The 18,201-nt window shown below is 46.4% G+C and overlaps 1 protein-coding gene across 1 annotated transcript in view; it reads left to right on the forward strand.

The window, feature by feature from the left end:
• The first annotated feature begins 481 nt into the window (after window positions 1-481).
• RHOBTB3 (Rho related BTB domain containing 3) overlaps window positions 482-18,201 on the forward strand; it is a 63,402-nt gene continuing 45,682 nt past the window's right edge. Inside the window, exons 1-4 of the mRNA XM_055139451.1 lie at window positions 482-1,345; window positions 1,485-1,710; window positions 7,304-7,490; window positions 16,222-16,376. Coding sequence (XP_054995426.1) covers window positions 1,344-1,345; window positions 1,485-1,710; window positions 7,304-7,490; window positions 16,222-16,376 — 570 coding nt within the window. The 5' untranslated portion in view covers window positions 482-1,343. The remainder of the gene's footprint in view (window positions 1,346-1,484; window positions 1,711-7,303; window positions 7,491-16,221; window positions 16,377-18,201) is intronic.

Here is an 18,201-nt window from a genome sequence, read left to right on the forward strand (position 1 = left end):
GGTCCTTCAGGGATCGGCATAACCTTTGCTTCAGTGCCTTATCATGAAAAAATCTAGAATATCCTTGCAATTAGCAAGTTCCTTACTTTTTCAGTCCGGCCTGCGGAGCTGTTACTTAAAACTGAAAAATCTCCAAGTAAACTAGCTTGAATATCTTGTGTGTACACATTAAACACCCACACGTAATTTCCTAAAAAAAAAAAAAAATCAAAGGAACACCAACCAGCTTTAAAACGTAAACGCCCAGCAGAATTTCGCCCCCTCACTTTTTTTTTTGCAAAATGTGCCAAATATAGTTTGAAATAGTAAATAATCCCCCCGGGTGATATTAGCAAATTAATTGGTGAGAGAACAAAGAAGCCTTTCTGCAGAGGCATGAATGTTGCCTTTATTATCCCCCCTCCCCGCGTACAAGCATGGTTTTAGAAAACAGCTGTCGTGCATGTTGACAAATGACAAAGCGGCAGACGTGGTGAAACGCTCGGGCCAGGCCGGCAGGAGGGAAAGAAGCGTGTTGCTGGCGGGCGGCGTCCGGCCTCCCGAGCTCCCCCGCCGGGGGCCCCGCGCCCCATCCCCCTTTCCCGGCTCGGGTTTCAGCCCTCCGAGTTGAACCAACTTGCGGCGGGAGCGCAGAGGCCCGGGAGCTCGGGACGCGGGCGTGGCCGCGGCCCAGCCGACTCTGCGGCGCCCCCCGCGGGCCCCGGACCCCCGCGGCCCGCACGTGCTGCGCCCGGCCCACGCGGGGGCGGAGGCGCCGGCGGCCCGGACCCGCCTCCCGGCCGGAGGAGGAGCAGCGGCGGCGGCACAGCTGCGGCGCGGGCGGCCGGGGTGTCCCCGGGCACTTCCTGAGCGGCTCGCGGCGTCCCCCGCGCCGGCTGGGGCGCTCACGCTCGGCCCCGGACCCCGCGCGCGCCCCCGACGACCCCCCGCGCGGCTCAGGGCGCCCCCCCAGCGCGCGCCCCCGACTAACCCCCGCGCGCCCTCGGGTCCCCGAGCGCGCCCCCGGTCCCCGAGAGCGCCCCCGGTCCCCGAGCGCGCCCCGGCCCCCGGACGCGCCCCTGGCCCCGCGCGCACCGGCCCACCGAGCGCGCTCCAGCTCCGCGCGTCCCCGACCCCGCGCGTCCCGGTCCCCCGAGCGCGGTCCCGGCCCCGCGCGCTCCCGGTCCCCGAGCGCGGTCCCGGCCCCGCGCGCGCCCCGGGCTCGCCAGCTCTGCGGTGGAGGCGCGCGAGGGGCCGCGGCCCGCGATGAGCTGACTGCGGCCGGAGACGCCGCCGCGGGGCCCCGGGAGGCCGCGAGCAGCCGCGCTTCTCGGAATCGCCGCCCTGCCCTGGCTTCGGAGACCATGTACGTAGGCGCCGCCGTGCTGCCATTGTCTGGGCTGCGGCGCGGGGCGCGGGGACCCCGGGGGGCTGCAGGTGCCGCCCGCGCTGACCGCGTGCCCCTGTCTCCCCGCGCCCGCCCTCCCCACCCCCCGGCCGTGCAGGTCCATCCACATCGTGGCGCTGGGGAACGAGGGGGACGCGTTCCACCAGGACAACCGGCCGTCGGGGCTCATCCGCACTTACCTGGGGCGCAGCCCGCTGGTGTCCGGGGACGAGAGCAGCTTGTTGCTGAACGCCACCAGCACGGTCGCGCGTCCCGTGTTCACCGAGTACCAGGCCAGCGCCTTCGGGAATGTCAAGCTGGTGGTGCACGACTGTCCCGTCTGGGTAAGGGGCGGCCGTGGCTCCGGCCCGGGCTTTTCCTTTCTTCCTTCTCCCCCGCCCCTTCGGACCCGCTCCGGGCCGTGCAGTGCGCGGGGCTCCCGGGCAGAGTTTTGGCAAAGATCGTGCGGGAGATAACGTGGGTCCTTTGTTCGCTGGGGCCACGGACACTAGGAAGGCACAGCGCTGCCCACTGCACGACCCGGAGGTTTGTCCCCTGCCAGACAGTTGACAGGCGGACGTGCCAGCCCCGGGGGACCAGGTCAGCGACTTTCACCAGCCCACGGCGATGCTGTGCAGGGCCACCCCGTGCGCCACGGTGTCACATTAGTGCGCTAAAAATAAAGTCAAGTCCGGCCGAGCTACAGTTCTCAGCAGTTCATAAACAGGACCCTTGCAGAGGACGGTGGGACGTGGGACTGAGAACGCACTTCAGACAGCTCCTTATGTGGCACCTACTGCCTTTGGAAATGTTGAATTAGTGGGTTTTTAATTGAGATCCAATGGACATCTGATATACCAGTTGTCGGTGTAGAGCGCAAGGGACTGATTCTTAGGTACAGATTGCGAAAGGATCGCGTTTAAGTCCACTTCATTAGTATTTTTAGTCTTCCAGATTATTTGGTAGGTGTGTGTGTGTGTGTGTGTGTGTGTGTGTGTGTGTGTGTGTGTGTGTGTGTGTGTGTGTGTGTGTGTAAAATCCCTCATGTGCCTTGGAATTTTCAAAAAGTTTAAAATTTTTGTGACAATGGGAAGAAATAGGAGTGAAGTCCTTAAGTTTGAATTGAGTTGTTGAGCATTTAATAAGAGGAGGAAGGAATCTACTCCCTGACACATTAGGAGTTTTCTGTTCACATTAACAGTACATTTTGAATATTTCATTTTCTCTTGTTTGTGATTTTCTGTTTCTCTACTGGTATTGGAATTATTTTGCAAATAAAGAGTACCTTTTTGTACCTGAAGAAAGTGGAAAAAGTAAAGTGCCACTGATCATCCCGTGAGATTTTGCATTTAGTGAGCTAGTTTAAAAAAAAAAAAAACTCCACGAAATTAGGGACTGTAAGGAATTTAGCTGTAAAGCACACACAAAAAAATTTCTTTTGAGGATTGCTGCATATTATGTGAAGTCTAAAAGATCGCTGGACAATATAAATTGTCAGTTGTAGGAAATTCACGCAAATAAGCTAAAATATAAAAAGCAGGCCTTTTCTGTAACAGGGATGAGAAGAATTTGGCTGTGAATGGACAGTGATGATGCTGTGGTAAGAACACTTGATAGAGAATTTATTGGCTGCAGGCCATCAAGCAAACGAAACATTTCTTTTTGGTCATTTCTTTGTGAGAGATCTTACAGTCTAAGATATTTTGGTTCTGCTAGCAGTTAGAAAGTGTTGTGTACATTGGGTAAATAAATATAGGGAGAATAAGTTGGAATGGTTAGGGTTACCTTATTTTTTTCTTTTCTTTTCTTTTTTTTGAACCGTAACTCTTTTCTGTTTGTTAATTTAACAAAAAGCAATGCTTGTGAGCCTACGTATGGTAGTAGATGAGGTCTTTCAGAAGGGTTAAAATAAGCCTACATGGCTTGGATTTTTGCCATATGCTGATTGTTGTGCTTTGTTTTGCTAATCACCTTTTGTTAGACTGTTTAAACCAGGGGCAATTTTCTAGGTTATAGTGGTTTTCTGATATGGTGGAGCTATTCTTTATAAGGTACTTTTCTTGGTGATAAGTCAAAGTCTGCCAGTTGATTGCATTCATCAGCTGGTATTTACATATACACTGAGTCCGAATAGTCCATATACTACCAGAGCAGATAGAGCACAGGACTTGGATACCAAAGCCCTACTTTGCTGGTTAGTGGCTGTTTTCCTTGATAAGTCCTTACCTTTACCTTCACTTGATCTGATTTTCCCCTCTCTGTAAAAATTGTAGCATAGGGGATAGAGAGTGGGAGGAGAGGGAAGAGAGAGGGGGAGGGAGAGAAGGAGGGGGGGGGAGAAAGGGGGGGGAGAGAGGGGGGAGAGAGGAGGGGGAGAGAGGGGGAGAGAGAGAGAGGGGGAGGGAGAGAGGAGGAGAGAGAGAGAGAGAGGGAGGGCGGGAGGGAGGGAGAGAGAGGGAGAGGGAGAGGGAGAGGGGGGAGAGAGAGAGAGAGAGAGAGAGAGAGAGAGAGAGAGAGAGAGAGAGAGAGAGAGAGGGAGAGAGAGAGGGAGAGAGAGAAAGAAGATCCCTGAGCACCCACAATCGCCTGCCCCCAAATTTCAGCATAATCCCTGCCTCCTCTGCTGAACAATAAGTGAGAGAATGCAAGGAAAGTTCTTCGGATCAAGGCCCCCATAGTGAAGGTGCTCAATAATGAAGTTACTACAATCATCATTAAGTATTTATTTCCACTTTAGAATAGCCACGAATGAGTTAGGCTAGGTGAAAGTAAAGTTTCCTCATGTTATCAAGCTTTACCCTGCTAGTTGGGCAGCAGTGTTAGTACATATTCGGTGGTACCTTTGCAGCCCCACAATCAAGAAGAATAAGACTGTTGTTTTCCCATAAAAATTCAGAAGCGTAAGAGATGACTTCAGTTCTGCAAATGTGGCTCCCAGCCCTGTGTTTCGTAACCTTCTGGAGGAAACCCTGGAACTGATTTTCAAGGGGTGGGAGAATTTGATTTCCTTCATAATTCTACAAACCAGTGGAACATTTTCTTTTGAACATAGTTTGAGAAGAAATGAGGTAGTGTTTCCTTGGAGCTGGAATGAGAGTTTTGCATTTGTTCATAGTTTTCTTCCATTGATTTGTAGCTTACCCCGGGTCATTCCTGGTGCTTTTTAGATGAACGTGTTCCAGACATAGTATATTTACTGATTAAGCAGTATGTTTTCACCCACCCCTTTTTTTGGTACAGTTACATTGTGATGTCACTCCTAGAACTTTTTCTGTTTACCGAAATTTTTCAAAAGAAACAGTGATGTAACATAGGCACACTTTTCTTGTGCAAGAGTTGAAGCTCTAATTTTTATTAGTAAACTTATTTATACTTAAATACCCCTAATATCTTTGTATTAAGTATGCCCAAGCTCAATCTTTCAGGGCGTTTTCCATAGCCTGTCTCTTTTTTCCCTTGTACACTTTCTGGGAAGCCTTGAATTTCAAACTATTTGGAATGCTTTGTAAAGAAGTTATTCTGATTTCTTCTTACAGAGTTTAATGACCGCTTAATATTGGCTTTACTTATATTTATTTCTAAAGAAATTCCTATTCATCTGACTTTGCTCCTTTCCTTTGTTCTCTCTCCTGTTTCACTTGTTTACTTTGAATTTGAAAGTGATAGCAGATACAGTTTGGAGTAGAATAATTTTTGTGGTTTGGGATTTGGAAATTAGTATAGTGCTCTGATGGAAGCCTGCTTTCATTTTTAAAATCTGTGTACCACTCCCTGCACTTGGTATCCTTTGCAGAGTCAAGACTTTGCCTTTGGTGTTTATATTCAGTAGTTTGAGGGTTGGGGATGGACTTCTGCTTCCAATAGGGTATTCAGATTTAAAAGTTCTGCAGTTCTTTGACTATGAGTGTTCTTGTAGGAATGGGTTGGTAGTAGGGGCACGTGTCTGGAACAGAGAGAGTGCATGCTAGGTGAGAGGCATCCAGGTGTGACTCTTCAGAATTTTCCATCATAAGGTGTAAGTTTTGCAATTTGATTTGAAGTATATAGTCATACTAGTAACATTTTATTATAATTTGTGAAATTATTTTTAAAATAAGTGAAATATTTCAAACTGCTAACATTTATGAATATGACTCATCTGTGCTAATTGGTAAGTAATATTTATTTACGATAAACTAAATTAAGAATTTTGATTTTAATTTAAAAAAAAGGTATAAGTTTTGACACTTGGGTCTTGATTGATTGATACAAACCTCGTTAACCCTGTTTGGGACTTAGATGTCAAAGTGTAGACAGACTTTCATCTGCACAAAGATAGCCCGGCTCTCTTTGGGTGGCTTTCTTTGGGTCTTTTCGTAGAGAAACAGCCTGTGTTCCATATCTAATTTTGTCACTTCCTAGAAATGCACAAAGGGTACAGGAAAAGGCAGATAATGACAAGTTAAATAGGTCGGAGAAAGTTACTTGGTCACAGTTAGCAGTGGTACTGAGATGCAAATGTATTTTCTTTAAACCATTCCTCATACCAGGCTCAGCAATGTTCTTGTAAAAATGTTAAAGCACTGCATTTCAAGGGAAAGGGTCCAGAATAAATTACTTTGGGCCCTGAGCCTAAATACAAATATTAGTAGTTGTAGTCCAGAAGCAAATATTTCAAAACTGGAAAGACATGCTGAATTTTTAATTTACATGAACAAAAAAAAAAAGTAAATTTCTTACCACGTTAGCACCTTATGTGTTATGCACCTTATCTTTATGTGATAGCATGTACCCCATACATGATAGATTGTCAAAAGATGGATAAAATTAAAATCCTATGTGGAAGCTTGGAAAATCCAGAAGTATATACAAACCTATTCCGTTCACACTGTATTATAGTTGAAAGCAGTTCTGCACACTTAACTAGGTCACAGAAAATCCTTGGAAGCTTCTTACCATATTGGTACTCTTGCAAGAATACATAGTGTTACATTTGCTAGGTTGTAGAGTGACAAAAATAAGGCATGATTTTAAAATGTGCTTAGTTTTAGGTGCATATATTTAAAGAAACTGCATTTCACTAGACTCCAGAATTTTTTACATCTTTTGTTATACCCCTCCATAGATGCCAAGACTAAATAAATAAGTAAAAAAATTACCTAAACAAATTGGTAGACTTCAAATATTTTTATTTCACGTAGTTAGTTGTTGTTTGGTTTTGTTTCTTGGGCCACACCTGGCTGTGCTCAGGGCTTATTCCTGGTTCTGCACTCAGGGATTCCTCTGGCTTTGCTTCACAGACCTGATAAGATGCCAGGGATAGAATCTGGTTTGGCCCCATGCAAGCTAGGCACCCTACCCGCTGTACTATTGCCCTGGCCCCTTCACCTAGTTACTTTTTAAGAAATAAAACTTTTAAGCCAATTCCGATAATAAAAAAACATAGTAGAAAATGTAGGGGCCGGAGCAGTAGTACAGCAGGTAGGGTGTTTGCTTTGCAGAAGGCCTACCGGGTTCGATTTCCAGCATCCCATATGGCCCCCTGAGCACCACCAGGAGTAATTCCTGAGTGCATGAGCCAGGAGTAACCCCTGAGCATCACTGGATGTGACCCAAAAAGCAGAGATAGATAGATAAATAAATAAATAAATAAATAAATAAATAAATAAATAAATAAATAAGGAGGACAAGTGGACTAGAGACTGTGACTGTTGTTTAGGGCTTTTATTTATCACTAGTGTTTTATACTCTGGGGTCTCAGGGCCTTAGCTCTGTCCCTGTGACCGCTCTAAGGACCAGTGCTCCCCACCCACCTCGAGACTCCCCTCCACGCTTCTGCCACCCCGCCTTTCCTTCCATACCCACCACAGCCTTCAGGAGTTCGTTGCTGTTTTGAGTTGATGTCAGAGCTCCGCAGCCGAGTGAAACCATGGGTCGTTGTCTTTCCCTTTGGTCTAGGACATTTTTGACAGTGACTGGTACACCTCTCGGAATCTGATTGGGGGCGCTGACATCATTGTGATCAAATACAACGTAAATGACAAGTTTTCATTCCATGAAGTGAAGGATAATTATATTCCAGTGATAAAGAGAGCACTAAATTCAGTGCCTGTGATCATTGCCGCAGTTGGTACGAGACAAAATGGTGAGTATTGAATTTTCTCTTTTTCTAATGAGAGTGCAGCCACCCTGCTCCTCTCACAGAGCTAAGTTTATTAATGATTAATGGTAAACTTCAAACAAGCCAGAATGACTTGGGTTCAAATGCCAGCTCTTATCTCGTTATCCTTGGATATGATAACGAGACATCAAGGGAGGTATTAGGACCTTTTGCTGTGATTCCAGTGGCTTCAAGGCTGTTTTTAGTAATGGTGTTCTTTTGGTGGAGAGGAGGTATTGGGCTGATGTGTGAGCGCTGAAAGACTGACAATCTGAAGGTCAGTTCCGGGAGAAGGAAAACTTATCCATACAAGGATGTGGGCTTCAGAGCAAAATTTCTAGGGTGAACATGAGACTTTTTTTTTAGTCTTAGAGTGCAACTTTGTGCCCTTTTTTTGGGGGGGTGGGTGGGGAGTGTAGCACACCTTGGACTTCTAAAAGCTTACTCCTGGCTCTGTGCTCAGGGATCACTCCTGGTGTGCTCAGGGGGCCATCTGGGGAGGTGGGAATTGACTTGGGCCAGCTGCATCAAGCGAAGTGCCTTCCCCACTGTGACTCCACTTTGTGCATATGTACAGACACCCACACCACCAGCACACGGATCACAATAAACAACCTTGATGGCGGGAGGCTCTCAGGCATCTTCCAGTTAATAACATCCCACCTCAGGGGTAACCACTCTCTGGCTCCAGTAACCTTATAAATATGGAATTGTACAAGGGCTGGGAGATAGAGCAGGTAGGGCACTTGGCCTTGCTTTCAGCCAACCCAGGTTCCATCCCTAGCACTCCATATAGTCCCCCACATCTTACCAAGAGTGATCCCTGAGTGCTGAGTGAGGAATAAGTGGGGTGGGTCCCCCAAACAAAAACAAAAATGACATGGAATTGCACAGTATGTAGGTCTGTGGTGTGTTAGGTCTGACTCATTTCACTTAGCATAGTGAATTTGAGATTTTTCCAAATTGTGCTTTATTCTTTCTGTCGCTGCATGTTATTCTGGTACACAGCTATTCCTCATTGGTTTACTATTTTCCTCCAGATCATGCATAAACTGTTTGGAGGACTGGCGAGTCAAGGTGGACATGTGTACATGAATAGCTTTAGGAGATAAAACCCAATAGGCTTGACCCTTCCTTGTCTCTATCTCTCATCCTTCCTGTCTGTCTTTTATTTTGCTAACCTTGATTTTTGAGTCATCCATACTTCTGAGCTACTTCCTGATGTCTTATCCTTTCTCCAGTAAACTACAATTTGACTTCAGATTTACACAGTGATGCTGGGTTTGTTCTCACCCAGCACTGGCAGCTAAGTGCTTGTACCAAATAATACATATTGATAAGAATTCTCTTTGAAATGATTCAAACACAACTTTTGCTTCTCTTTGTAAAGCAATCCTTTCCCTTCTGGTTGTTAAAGTTCTGATTGTACTTATTTCCCACCTTCCTTCCACATATCCCTGACTCCCAACACTTCCTGTAATTGTTTCTCGGGATCCCTTCTACTGGTTTCACTGACCCCGATAACCTGTTAACCTGACTTCCCCTCTGTCTTTGTTGGTGATGACTGACTTTGTTCCTCGGGTTTCTCTCTGGACCTATGTATCTCTGCCCCTTCCTTTCTCCTGAATACTCTGTCGTGGTGACTGACACTCCGTGTGTCCATTCACCCAACCTACAGTCATCCAACCAAACTTTCTCTTTTGTTCCTCATGACCAGTTGGTAAAGAAGATCTTTTATTTTGGTTTGGGGGCCACACCTTATTGTGCTCAGGGCTTACACTTGACTCTGTGCTCAGGGATTACTCCTGGCGGGGCTCAGGGCAACGATACCTGTGATCAAACCTGGGCTGGCTGCATGTGAGGCAAGTGCCCTTTACCTGCTGTACTGTTGCCCTGGCCCCCAAGAAAATCTTTCAGCTTTACATTGTAAGTCTCAGACGCTGTACTTTCTCTTCAGAGTTTCAGATCCTAATCACTAAATTATCTGTCAAGTGTATCCCTTTTTTGGTCTCCTTAAAGGGGCAGTTCCAGAATTTGTAGGATCCGAAACAGAATTTTAAATGTCCTTTAGTAAAGAAAAATCCTTCAAAATTATAGGCAATTGCATGAACAGAGTGGATATTTATATTGAAAACATGCACACAATTTGCAGATTCTAAAAATGCTTCTCAAATATGACACACATTTCAAAATGTTTGTTACTAAACAGATCGACACTTCTTTAACTTTTCTTGTATATCTTGGGATGCATATTCTTTGATCACTTCAGATAATAACTTCTCTTTGATAAAATTCCTATGTTAGGAAGAGAATGCTAGCTGATGTTTTTATCAGCCTATGTTTTCACTGTCTACCCCATTTTCATTGTGGGCACCGTGGCGTGTTTTGTATTTTTTCAATTCTGTGTATTTGTGTGATGACACATTATGAAATGCCCCAAGTGAGCAGAGGGAGAAAGCTTAGGCCCTTTCGTGTCCCAGGGCAGTGCTTGAGCACTTGAACTGGACAAGGAAGTGACTACAGACCACAGGTCCTAAACCACTAAACCCAGATCTAAAATCCTCCAATGCCCTTGGTTACTTCAGAGCTATTTCTTACAAGATGCAGTGAGTTAGGGGGCTGGAGAGGTGGTATAGGGGTGACCTGCTTGCTTTGCAGATGGCCTGCCCTGGTTCAAATCCCCGGCAGCACGTGAGATCCCTGAAGCACCACCAGGGGTCACTTCTGAGCAGAGAGTCCGGAATAGCCCCTAAGCACCCTTGGGTGTGACCCTAAACCTTCAAAAAATGAAAACATGAGCACACACACAAACCATGATTAAGTGAGTTGAAAGAGTGAAGATTGATTATTACCAAATGTAGTTCAGATATCTTACTTTGCCAGTTTTACAAAGGAATTGTAAATTGTCCATGTGAAAGAATGCTTTGCTCTGGTTCCTTCTAGGACTTTAAGATGGAAATCACAGAAAAGGACTTGGAAGCTTTAGCTTTATCAGTTTCATGTCAAATTGGACTCTGGTCTTCTTTTCCTGCTTTGCGCCTTTCTGAAATAAAATCCTCTTTGAGTAATACTCTTAGAATATAAGTCAGATCATGGCATACACAGTGCTTTAAATTCTTCAGAAAATTTTCCCCCCTCCCCCGCCCGCAGTTTTATGTGCCAAATTCAGACTTCAGAAAATCAGTGAGAATAAGGTCCCGAATTTCAGAAATTATAATACAGATATATTTTTGTTTGAACCATTTTAGAGTAAATTATAAATATTATGGGGTTTTATACATTTCCTAATTAAGTGCATATTATTTTAGAACAAAACTGTTCTACATTAATTATAATAAAATCTTTACTTAAAAATGTAAAATACTGTTATCTGTTATATTATTAAAGTGTAACCCATAATCACAGTTTTGTATTTGTTCTGAGGCTGTTTTTTGGATCCCGGATGAAATTAAAGAGTATACATGGCACTTGGCGGTCATGCCTCTTTAGTTTTCCTTTAATTCACACCAGTTTCCTGAGTTTGGGTGGAAAGAGGGAGGAGAATGTCGTTAATGAAATTACCATCCTTAAAGAATCCAGAACTATTATTTTGAACAATTCTTTCCGTTTTAGTAACTGTGGTTGCACGATAATGATTTTCTATCATCCCTTCTCTGCCTCGTGGTTGGTGGTGTTCTGTAAATGGGCCTTTCCCTTCTCTCCATTTCCACATCTTCCTTTAGCATCATTGTGATTCATAGATTGTCCCCTAAGGTCAGTATTTCACGATATCTGTCCTTCTCAGTATATTTCTCTGATTCTCAAGTTGTCCCCCGTTTTCCTGGAGTGAGTCGCCTCAAGCTAGCTCTAGTAAATCTCGAGCACTTCTTTAATTTCTGACACAGGTTCTAGACTCACGTTCCCATGTGCCTGTTCCAGACCTGCAAGTCAGAATTCTGGTTCCTTTGGGTGAGTAATGATATTTAGAGGCCAAAGTCTGGGTTCTGGGGGCGCTTACTCTGCAGGTGTCATTGCTTCGTGGCTGTTTTACTGGATCGGACCATATTTTTTAAAAATATGAGTTTCCAATAATCCTTTATTTCTGTCCAATACTTACATCTCGATGCAGTGCTTTTTTTCTTGTGAAGTCTTTCCTAAGAGAAAAGAGTTCCATGATGCAGCCCCTGACTGACTCCACCCAGAACCCCACAGGGCTCAGTCCACTAACTGACCGAAGGGACTAAATGTCTTTCTCTACACTGGGGAAAGTTTCGGCTTCTGTTCTCTGCTGCTATTACTTTCTTTGACTTTCTGTTTTCTCCTTTTGGACTCGTTTAGGTGTTGAGCTCTCTGGGTCTCTCCTCCATTTCTCTTACCTTTCTTTTTTTTTTCTTTTTGGGCCACACCCAGCGATGCTCAGGGGTCCCTCCTGGCTCTGCACTCTGGAACTACTCCTGTCAGTGCTTGGAGGGCCATATGGGATGGCAGGAATCAAACCTGAATCAGCCACATGCAAGCAAATGCCCTACCCGCTGTACTATCGCTCCAGCCCCTTACCTTTCTTTTACTGCGCCCATCCTTTTATTTCTCTGTGTTACATTATAGAAAAACTCTTTGGCCTGTGTTTGCCAGAGCACACTTAACCTTGCTGGGTTCATGTCATGCTTTGGCAGTAGGATTTGCTTGCTCTGTTTTTGTATGTTTGCAGTGCCAGGAATCAAACCCAGGCTCTCACAGATGTATGACACAGTCTCTAGGGCTGAGCCATATCCCACCTCCTTGGCTACTTAATATCCCCTCCCCTTGGCTACTTATTTCCATGGCCCTTTTTTCCCCATTTTCTTTTTTATTCATTTCATTTCAAATGTGAGACATTTAATTGATTCTCTGTTATAATTTCTTGTATCTATTTTAAGGTTGCAAAATTTTCTGTTTGTTTGGTTTAGGGCCACACCTGGCACTCAGGACTGATTGCTGGCTCTGTGCTCAGGGATCACTCCTGGCAGGACTCTGGAAATCATCGGAGGTGCCAGGGATTGAACCCAAGTCCTGCGCGTGCAAGACAGCACTTTCCCCCTGGACTAGAATATACTTGGATAAGCCTGCTGAGCACGTATAATAGGAAAGCCATGAGACTGAGTACATAGAGGGCCAGAGAGAAAGTACCACGGGTAGGCTCTGGCAGACGGCCAACCCCATGGTACATTTTTGAGTGATGATTTTTATTATAGTTAATGTAGAACAGGGTGTTTTTTTTAATTTAAAAAAATTTTTTATTGAACCACAGCGAGATACACAGTTACAAAGTTGTTCATGATTGGGTTTCAGTCATACAATGTTCCAACACCCATCCCTTCACCAGTGTACACTTTCCACCACCAGTGCCCTCAGTTTCCCTCCCATGCCTCTTCCCCTTGGCCCCCTCATCCACCCCTATGGCAGGCACTTTTCTTCTTTCTCTCACTGTCTCTGTCTCTGTCTCTTGCTCTCTGTAGGACAGTTTTTGTTCAATTTAAATTGACATTCAGCCTAAGGATGCAGAACTTAAAAATGAAAGCATTGATCATTTTTACTTATTTGAACATTCCATTTTGAATTATGTCTTTTTCTGAGAAAATTCTAAGTTTTTCCATTGGATAAGGTTGTTGTCGTTGTTTTTTTCCCCATGGTACAGATGCTTCTCAGAGAGTTCATCATTCGTAGTTTGCCTGATTTTGCCATTGGATTGTGGGGGGGGGCACCTTTCTCCCCCTCTGCCCAGCTCTTCTCTCTGGGGAGGAGGCCTCCTTGCCTGCTCCCCAGCCGCTTGCCGGGAGCACCGTCACTGCTGCCGCGCCAGTGCGCTCCCTCCAGGACCCTCCCTGACTTTGACCTTTGCTCTTTGCTCCTGGCCCTTACGCCTTGCAAGCTCACGTTTCCCCGCCCTGAGGTGTCTGTGGTTCTTCTCTATGGCTCTGCACACACAACTCTCCTCCTCCTCTCTCCTCCCGCCGCTCGCTCCCCCCCTCCCCCGTGGATTGAATCACTTCTGCCCTAGGGAGGAGAGAACACAGTGTGGGCTTCACTTGCCTCCAGAAACTGGAAGCAAATGTGTTCCTCCTTGGTCTCACATCAGGGGCCTCTGCGTTTGCTGCTCTCTGCGGCGTGAGAGCCCGGCTGGCTGCAGTGGAGCCAGGCCCGCCTGTCGAAACCCCGTGTCCTGTCCGTAAGCCGGGCAGAGTGGACTTCCTCCCTCTGTTCCCCTGGTGATGTCGTGCACCTTTATCCCCGTGCTTTTTCTAACGTGATGGAAGGGGCTTGCAGTCGGGCACACTCCTGGTCCCTCTGATTATGAGCCTCCTTCCTCTGTGGGACGTTACAGACCTAGTGTTTGATAGGTGCTCAGTAAACGTTTAAGGATGCATGGTCTTACGAAGGATAGACCTAAGTGGAAAATCAATTGTACTAACAAGGTAAAATTAATTTACCCCATTAGGTCTGATCACAAAGTAATTACAGGGCTAAATCCAGCCTGTCCCTCTTGTCCTCCCCTCTCCCAGACCCTTGCAGTGCCAGCCCTGCTGCCTGCTCCTGGGTACAGCTCTGGGATAGTCCTTCTTTCCCTGTGGTTTTGGGGCTGCACCTGGTGGTGCTCCAGGCTTCCTCTTAGCTCTGCACTCAGGGATCACTGTGGGGATGGCCCAGGGGACTGGGTAGGGTGAAAACAATATGGGATGCCAGGGATCAAACCCAGGTTGGCTGCTTGAAAGCGCCCTGCCCTTGATACTGTCTCTCTGGCCCCCTTAAGAGCACGTTCAGTCTCAACACTTTCCTCTGTGGTACATGCTTGGCAGCCTTAACTGTGTATATGTCTTCTTCATCAGATTTAACGTTACAAATATCTGGTTTTTGCCAAATATTTAATCATGTTTTTATTGACCGGAGCGATAGCACAGTGGGCAGGATGTTTGCCTTGCACCCCACCGACCCAGGTTCAATTCCTCCGTTCGTCTTGGAGAGCCCAACAAGCTACCCAGAGTATCCTGCCTGCACGGCAGAACCTGGCAAGCTACCCGTGGTGTATTCAATATACCAAAAACAGTAACAAGTCTCACAATGGAAACGTTACTGGTGCCCACTCAAGCAAATCGATGAACAATGGGACAACAGTGCTACAGTGCAGTGCGGTTTTTATCAAGATATCATAATGTACATAGGGTTCAGATGTTTTATGATGCCACTGCCCCATATCCACTACCAGCTTTCAGTGTCTGGGCCCCTTCTTCCCTGATAATAGACTCAGTCCTACAAGCAGACTCCCAGGGCCTGTTTTGAATTTCTCTTAAAAGTAGAATTTGGGGGAGTGGAGAAATAGTGTAGGAATTAAGCTGCGTGGTCTGCATGTGGCTCACCCCAGTTTGATCCCTGGCATGACACAGTGGCCCGAGCATCCCTGGTACAGCCCTGGATGTCCCCACGTACCACTGGGCTGGCCCAGGTGGTCCCTGGCACTGTAGGGCCCCAGCATCTTTGCCTCATGAACCCTCTCATTGAATCCCTGAACACAGAACTAGGAGAAAGCCCTGAGCCAGACGGGTGTGACCCCCACCCCAAACAACAGCAAAAATGGTTATTGTATGTAATTTTCACATAATTTTGCTCAGAAAACATTACTGACAACTTAATTTTTGTCCAGAATTCGAGTCAGCTTTGTGCATGGCAAGACCTCACCCTCTATACTGTCTCTTTAGCCCCTCCTTCAGCTATAAATGTTTTTGATTTTGAAGAGGAAGACAACAGTGATTGAATTTAGTCTCTATAATGGAATGTTTCAGAGTCTAAGAGATGAGATGGTTTGGTTAAAAATATACTCTAGGAGCTGGAGCGATAGTTCAGTAGGTAAGACTCTGGCCTTGAATACTGTAACTCACCCAGGTTTGATTCCCAGTACTGCACGAGGTTCTCTGAGCACCACCAGGAATGATCCTTGAACACAGAGCCTGGCAGGAGTAAGCCCTGAGCTCTGTTGGGTGTAGACAACCCCTCCTCCGGTTGGTGCCTCTCCCTGCTCTGCACTCAGAGTTTGTTCTTGGTGGGCTCCAGGAACCACATAGGCTGTTGGGTATTGAATCTGACTTTCCAAGTCAGACACATGCAAGGCAAGTGCCTGTCCTGTCTCTGTTCCCTGGAGTTTATCTTTCAAAAGAGTCAATCCATGAGCCAGGAGTGTAGGGGTTACAGTCCTGGCCTTGCAGGCAGATTGGATTGATCCCCATATTCCCTGTGTTCCCAGGGAACGATCCCTGAGCACTGAGTCAAGAGATCCCTTGAGCACCACCACATGTGACCCAAACAAAACGCAACATCCAGGAGGGAAAACCATTCAGACCAACAAAAACTGCTGTTCTCCATGGTTTACAGAGGAAACAGGTTGTTAAATTTGTGCTGAAGGTTGGATTCGAGGTTGTGTGAGAGGAAGTGGGTGCACCGGTACTTGCTGGTGGACCTACTCGTTGGACTAGCCCTTCTCCAGTTTTCCCATTGCTCCAGTTCCCAAGGATTGGGATCAAAGCTTGCAGGTTTCAGGGGCCTCTCTGCTCTCATGGACTTTTCCCACTCAAGAGTTCAGTGGGCGGTAAATCTGTTGCATATCCTTGCCCCGTGGGTTCTGGTATGAGCTCATTGTTCAGATGGTCTCGGTGCCTTTTCTCACTGCCTCATGTCAAAGCTCCTTCCTGCTTCCGTTCATTTTCCTCAGAAGAATTACCTTGCACGTGCCCACTGTGCACCTCAGACCGAGGCAGCTGTGTCAGCACGACGGAGGGCATCCAGCTGGCCAAAGAGCTGGGAGCGACCTATCTGGAGCTGCACAGCCTCGATGACTTCTACATAGGAAAGTATTTCGGAGGAGTGGTAAGTGGAAATTCCTGTTCCCTGAAGTCACTTGTCGGGTTGGCCCTCTCACTGTGTTTTTCAGAACATCAATAAGAAATTCAGTTCTGGAGCATGACCAGGGTTTTCACCTTGAGAAACAAAATGTGACTGAAGTGTCAAAGGGTTGCTGAGACTTGCGCTGTATTTTCTCTCCTAGTGAAACAATTTCTGTTGACTCACATGATTTTTTTTTTCCGTTTGGTGATTTGCGTATATTGATCTGTGATGTACACCTCAAAGGCATGTCGCCTTACACAAAGTGGTGACTTTCAGCTTAGTATTAATCTTTGTTTGTGTAGCTCAGCGAGTCTGGCAGCCTGGAAATTCTTCATTCCTATCTAATTTGAAATGAATAATTTTCTTTTTTTTTTTTTTTTTGAGGTAGGGGCCAAGGCTACACCCGAAGGTGCTCAGGGCTTACTGCTGGCTCTTTGCTCGGGGATCACTCCTGACGGGCGTGGGGGACCTGATGGGGTGCTGGAGATTGAACCTTGCTACGTGCAAGGCAAGGTTCATCTTACTCGCTGTACTGTTGCTCTGGCGCTGAAAAGAATAATTTCCATCTTCTCTGTGCTTCAACAGAATTTTATAAACTTCAAGTCACAGTATCCCAAAGAGCCTGGCCCGATAACTTGGTGGGAATGTGGGGAGCTGGGGCTGACTTGCTTAGTGTCCAGGGGCATTTATTGGACCCTATAGGCTTTTTTTTTTTTTTTGCTTTTTTTTTTTTTGCTTTTTGGGTCACACCCAGCGATGCTCAGGGGTAACTCCTGGCTTTGCACTCAGGAATTACTCCTGGCAGTGCTTGGGTGGACCCTATAGGCTTTTAAGGCCCAGAGGTCTGAGCATTCCATACCAGCCCTGCCTGGTTCTTGAAGGATGCTGTGGGATTGTATCATTTAAGTATTTGATACTTGACTTTAGACCTTTCTCTCCAGTCCTCTAAGAAGTCACTGCTTAGAAGACAGGTCTGATAATGTTGAAGAGAGGTTTAAAGTAAAGTAGACCCTCTGTTACAAAGAAATATATTGGACTTCCCCAAGATTCATTATGTGGAAGTTGCAATATTGTGATTTCTGGAGAAGACTGTAGAAGCCATTGGTATTGGGAACGCAGAAACAATCACTGTCACTATCACTGTCATCCTGCTGCTCATCTATTTGCTCCAGCGGGCACCAGTAACGTCTCCATTGTGAGACTTCTTGTTACTGTTTTTGGCATATCGAATACACCACGGGTAGCTTGCCAGGCTCTGCCATGCAGGTGAGATACTCTCGGTAGCTTGCCGTGCTCTCGAAAGGGGCGGAGGAATCGAACCCAGGTTGGCCGTGTGCAAGGCAAATGCCTTAACACTGTGCTATCGCTCCAGCCCACAGAAACAATATAAATGGTAATATACAACATTAAAAGTCAGCATTGGGGCCAAAGAAAGAGAGAGTACAGAGATGAGGGGCAGGCCTTGCATGGGGCTGACCTCAGTTGGGTCTCCCGTACCTCCTGGTTCCCTGAGCATCACTGCACATAGCCCTGGGGCATTGAGCACCGGCTGACGTCCCAGGGTGGCTCCAACAGCACTACAGTGCCAGCACAGCCCTGGCATTGAGCTAATTGGCTGAGCATGGCCAGGAGGGCCCCCCAGGACCTTGAGCACTCTTTGGGCATCCCTCCCCCATCACATCGTTAAGGAAGATCTAGTCACAATACCTATAATTATCATTGATCGAAAACCTTTTATTTTTGATGATGGTAGAAAGGTAGAGAAAGACGGAAGTTATTTTTCCTGTCAAGCATATTACACAGCAAT

The sequence above is a fragment of the Sorex araneus genome, chromosome 1 (genome assembly GCF_027595985.1).
Source record: "Sorex araneus isolate mSorAra2 chromosome 1, mSorAra2.pri, whole genome shotgun sequence".
NCBI lineage: Eukaryota > Metazoa > Chordata > Mammalia > Eulipotyphla > Soricidae > Sorex > Sorex araneus.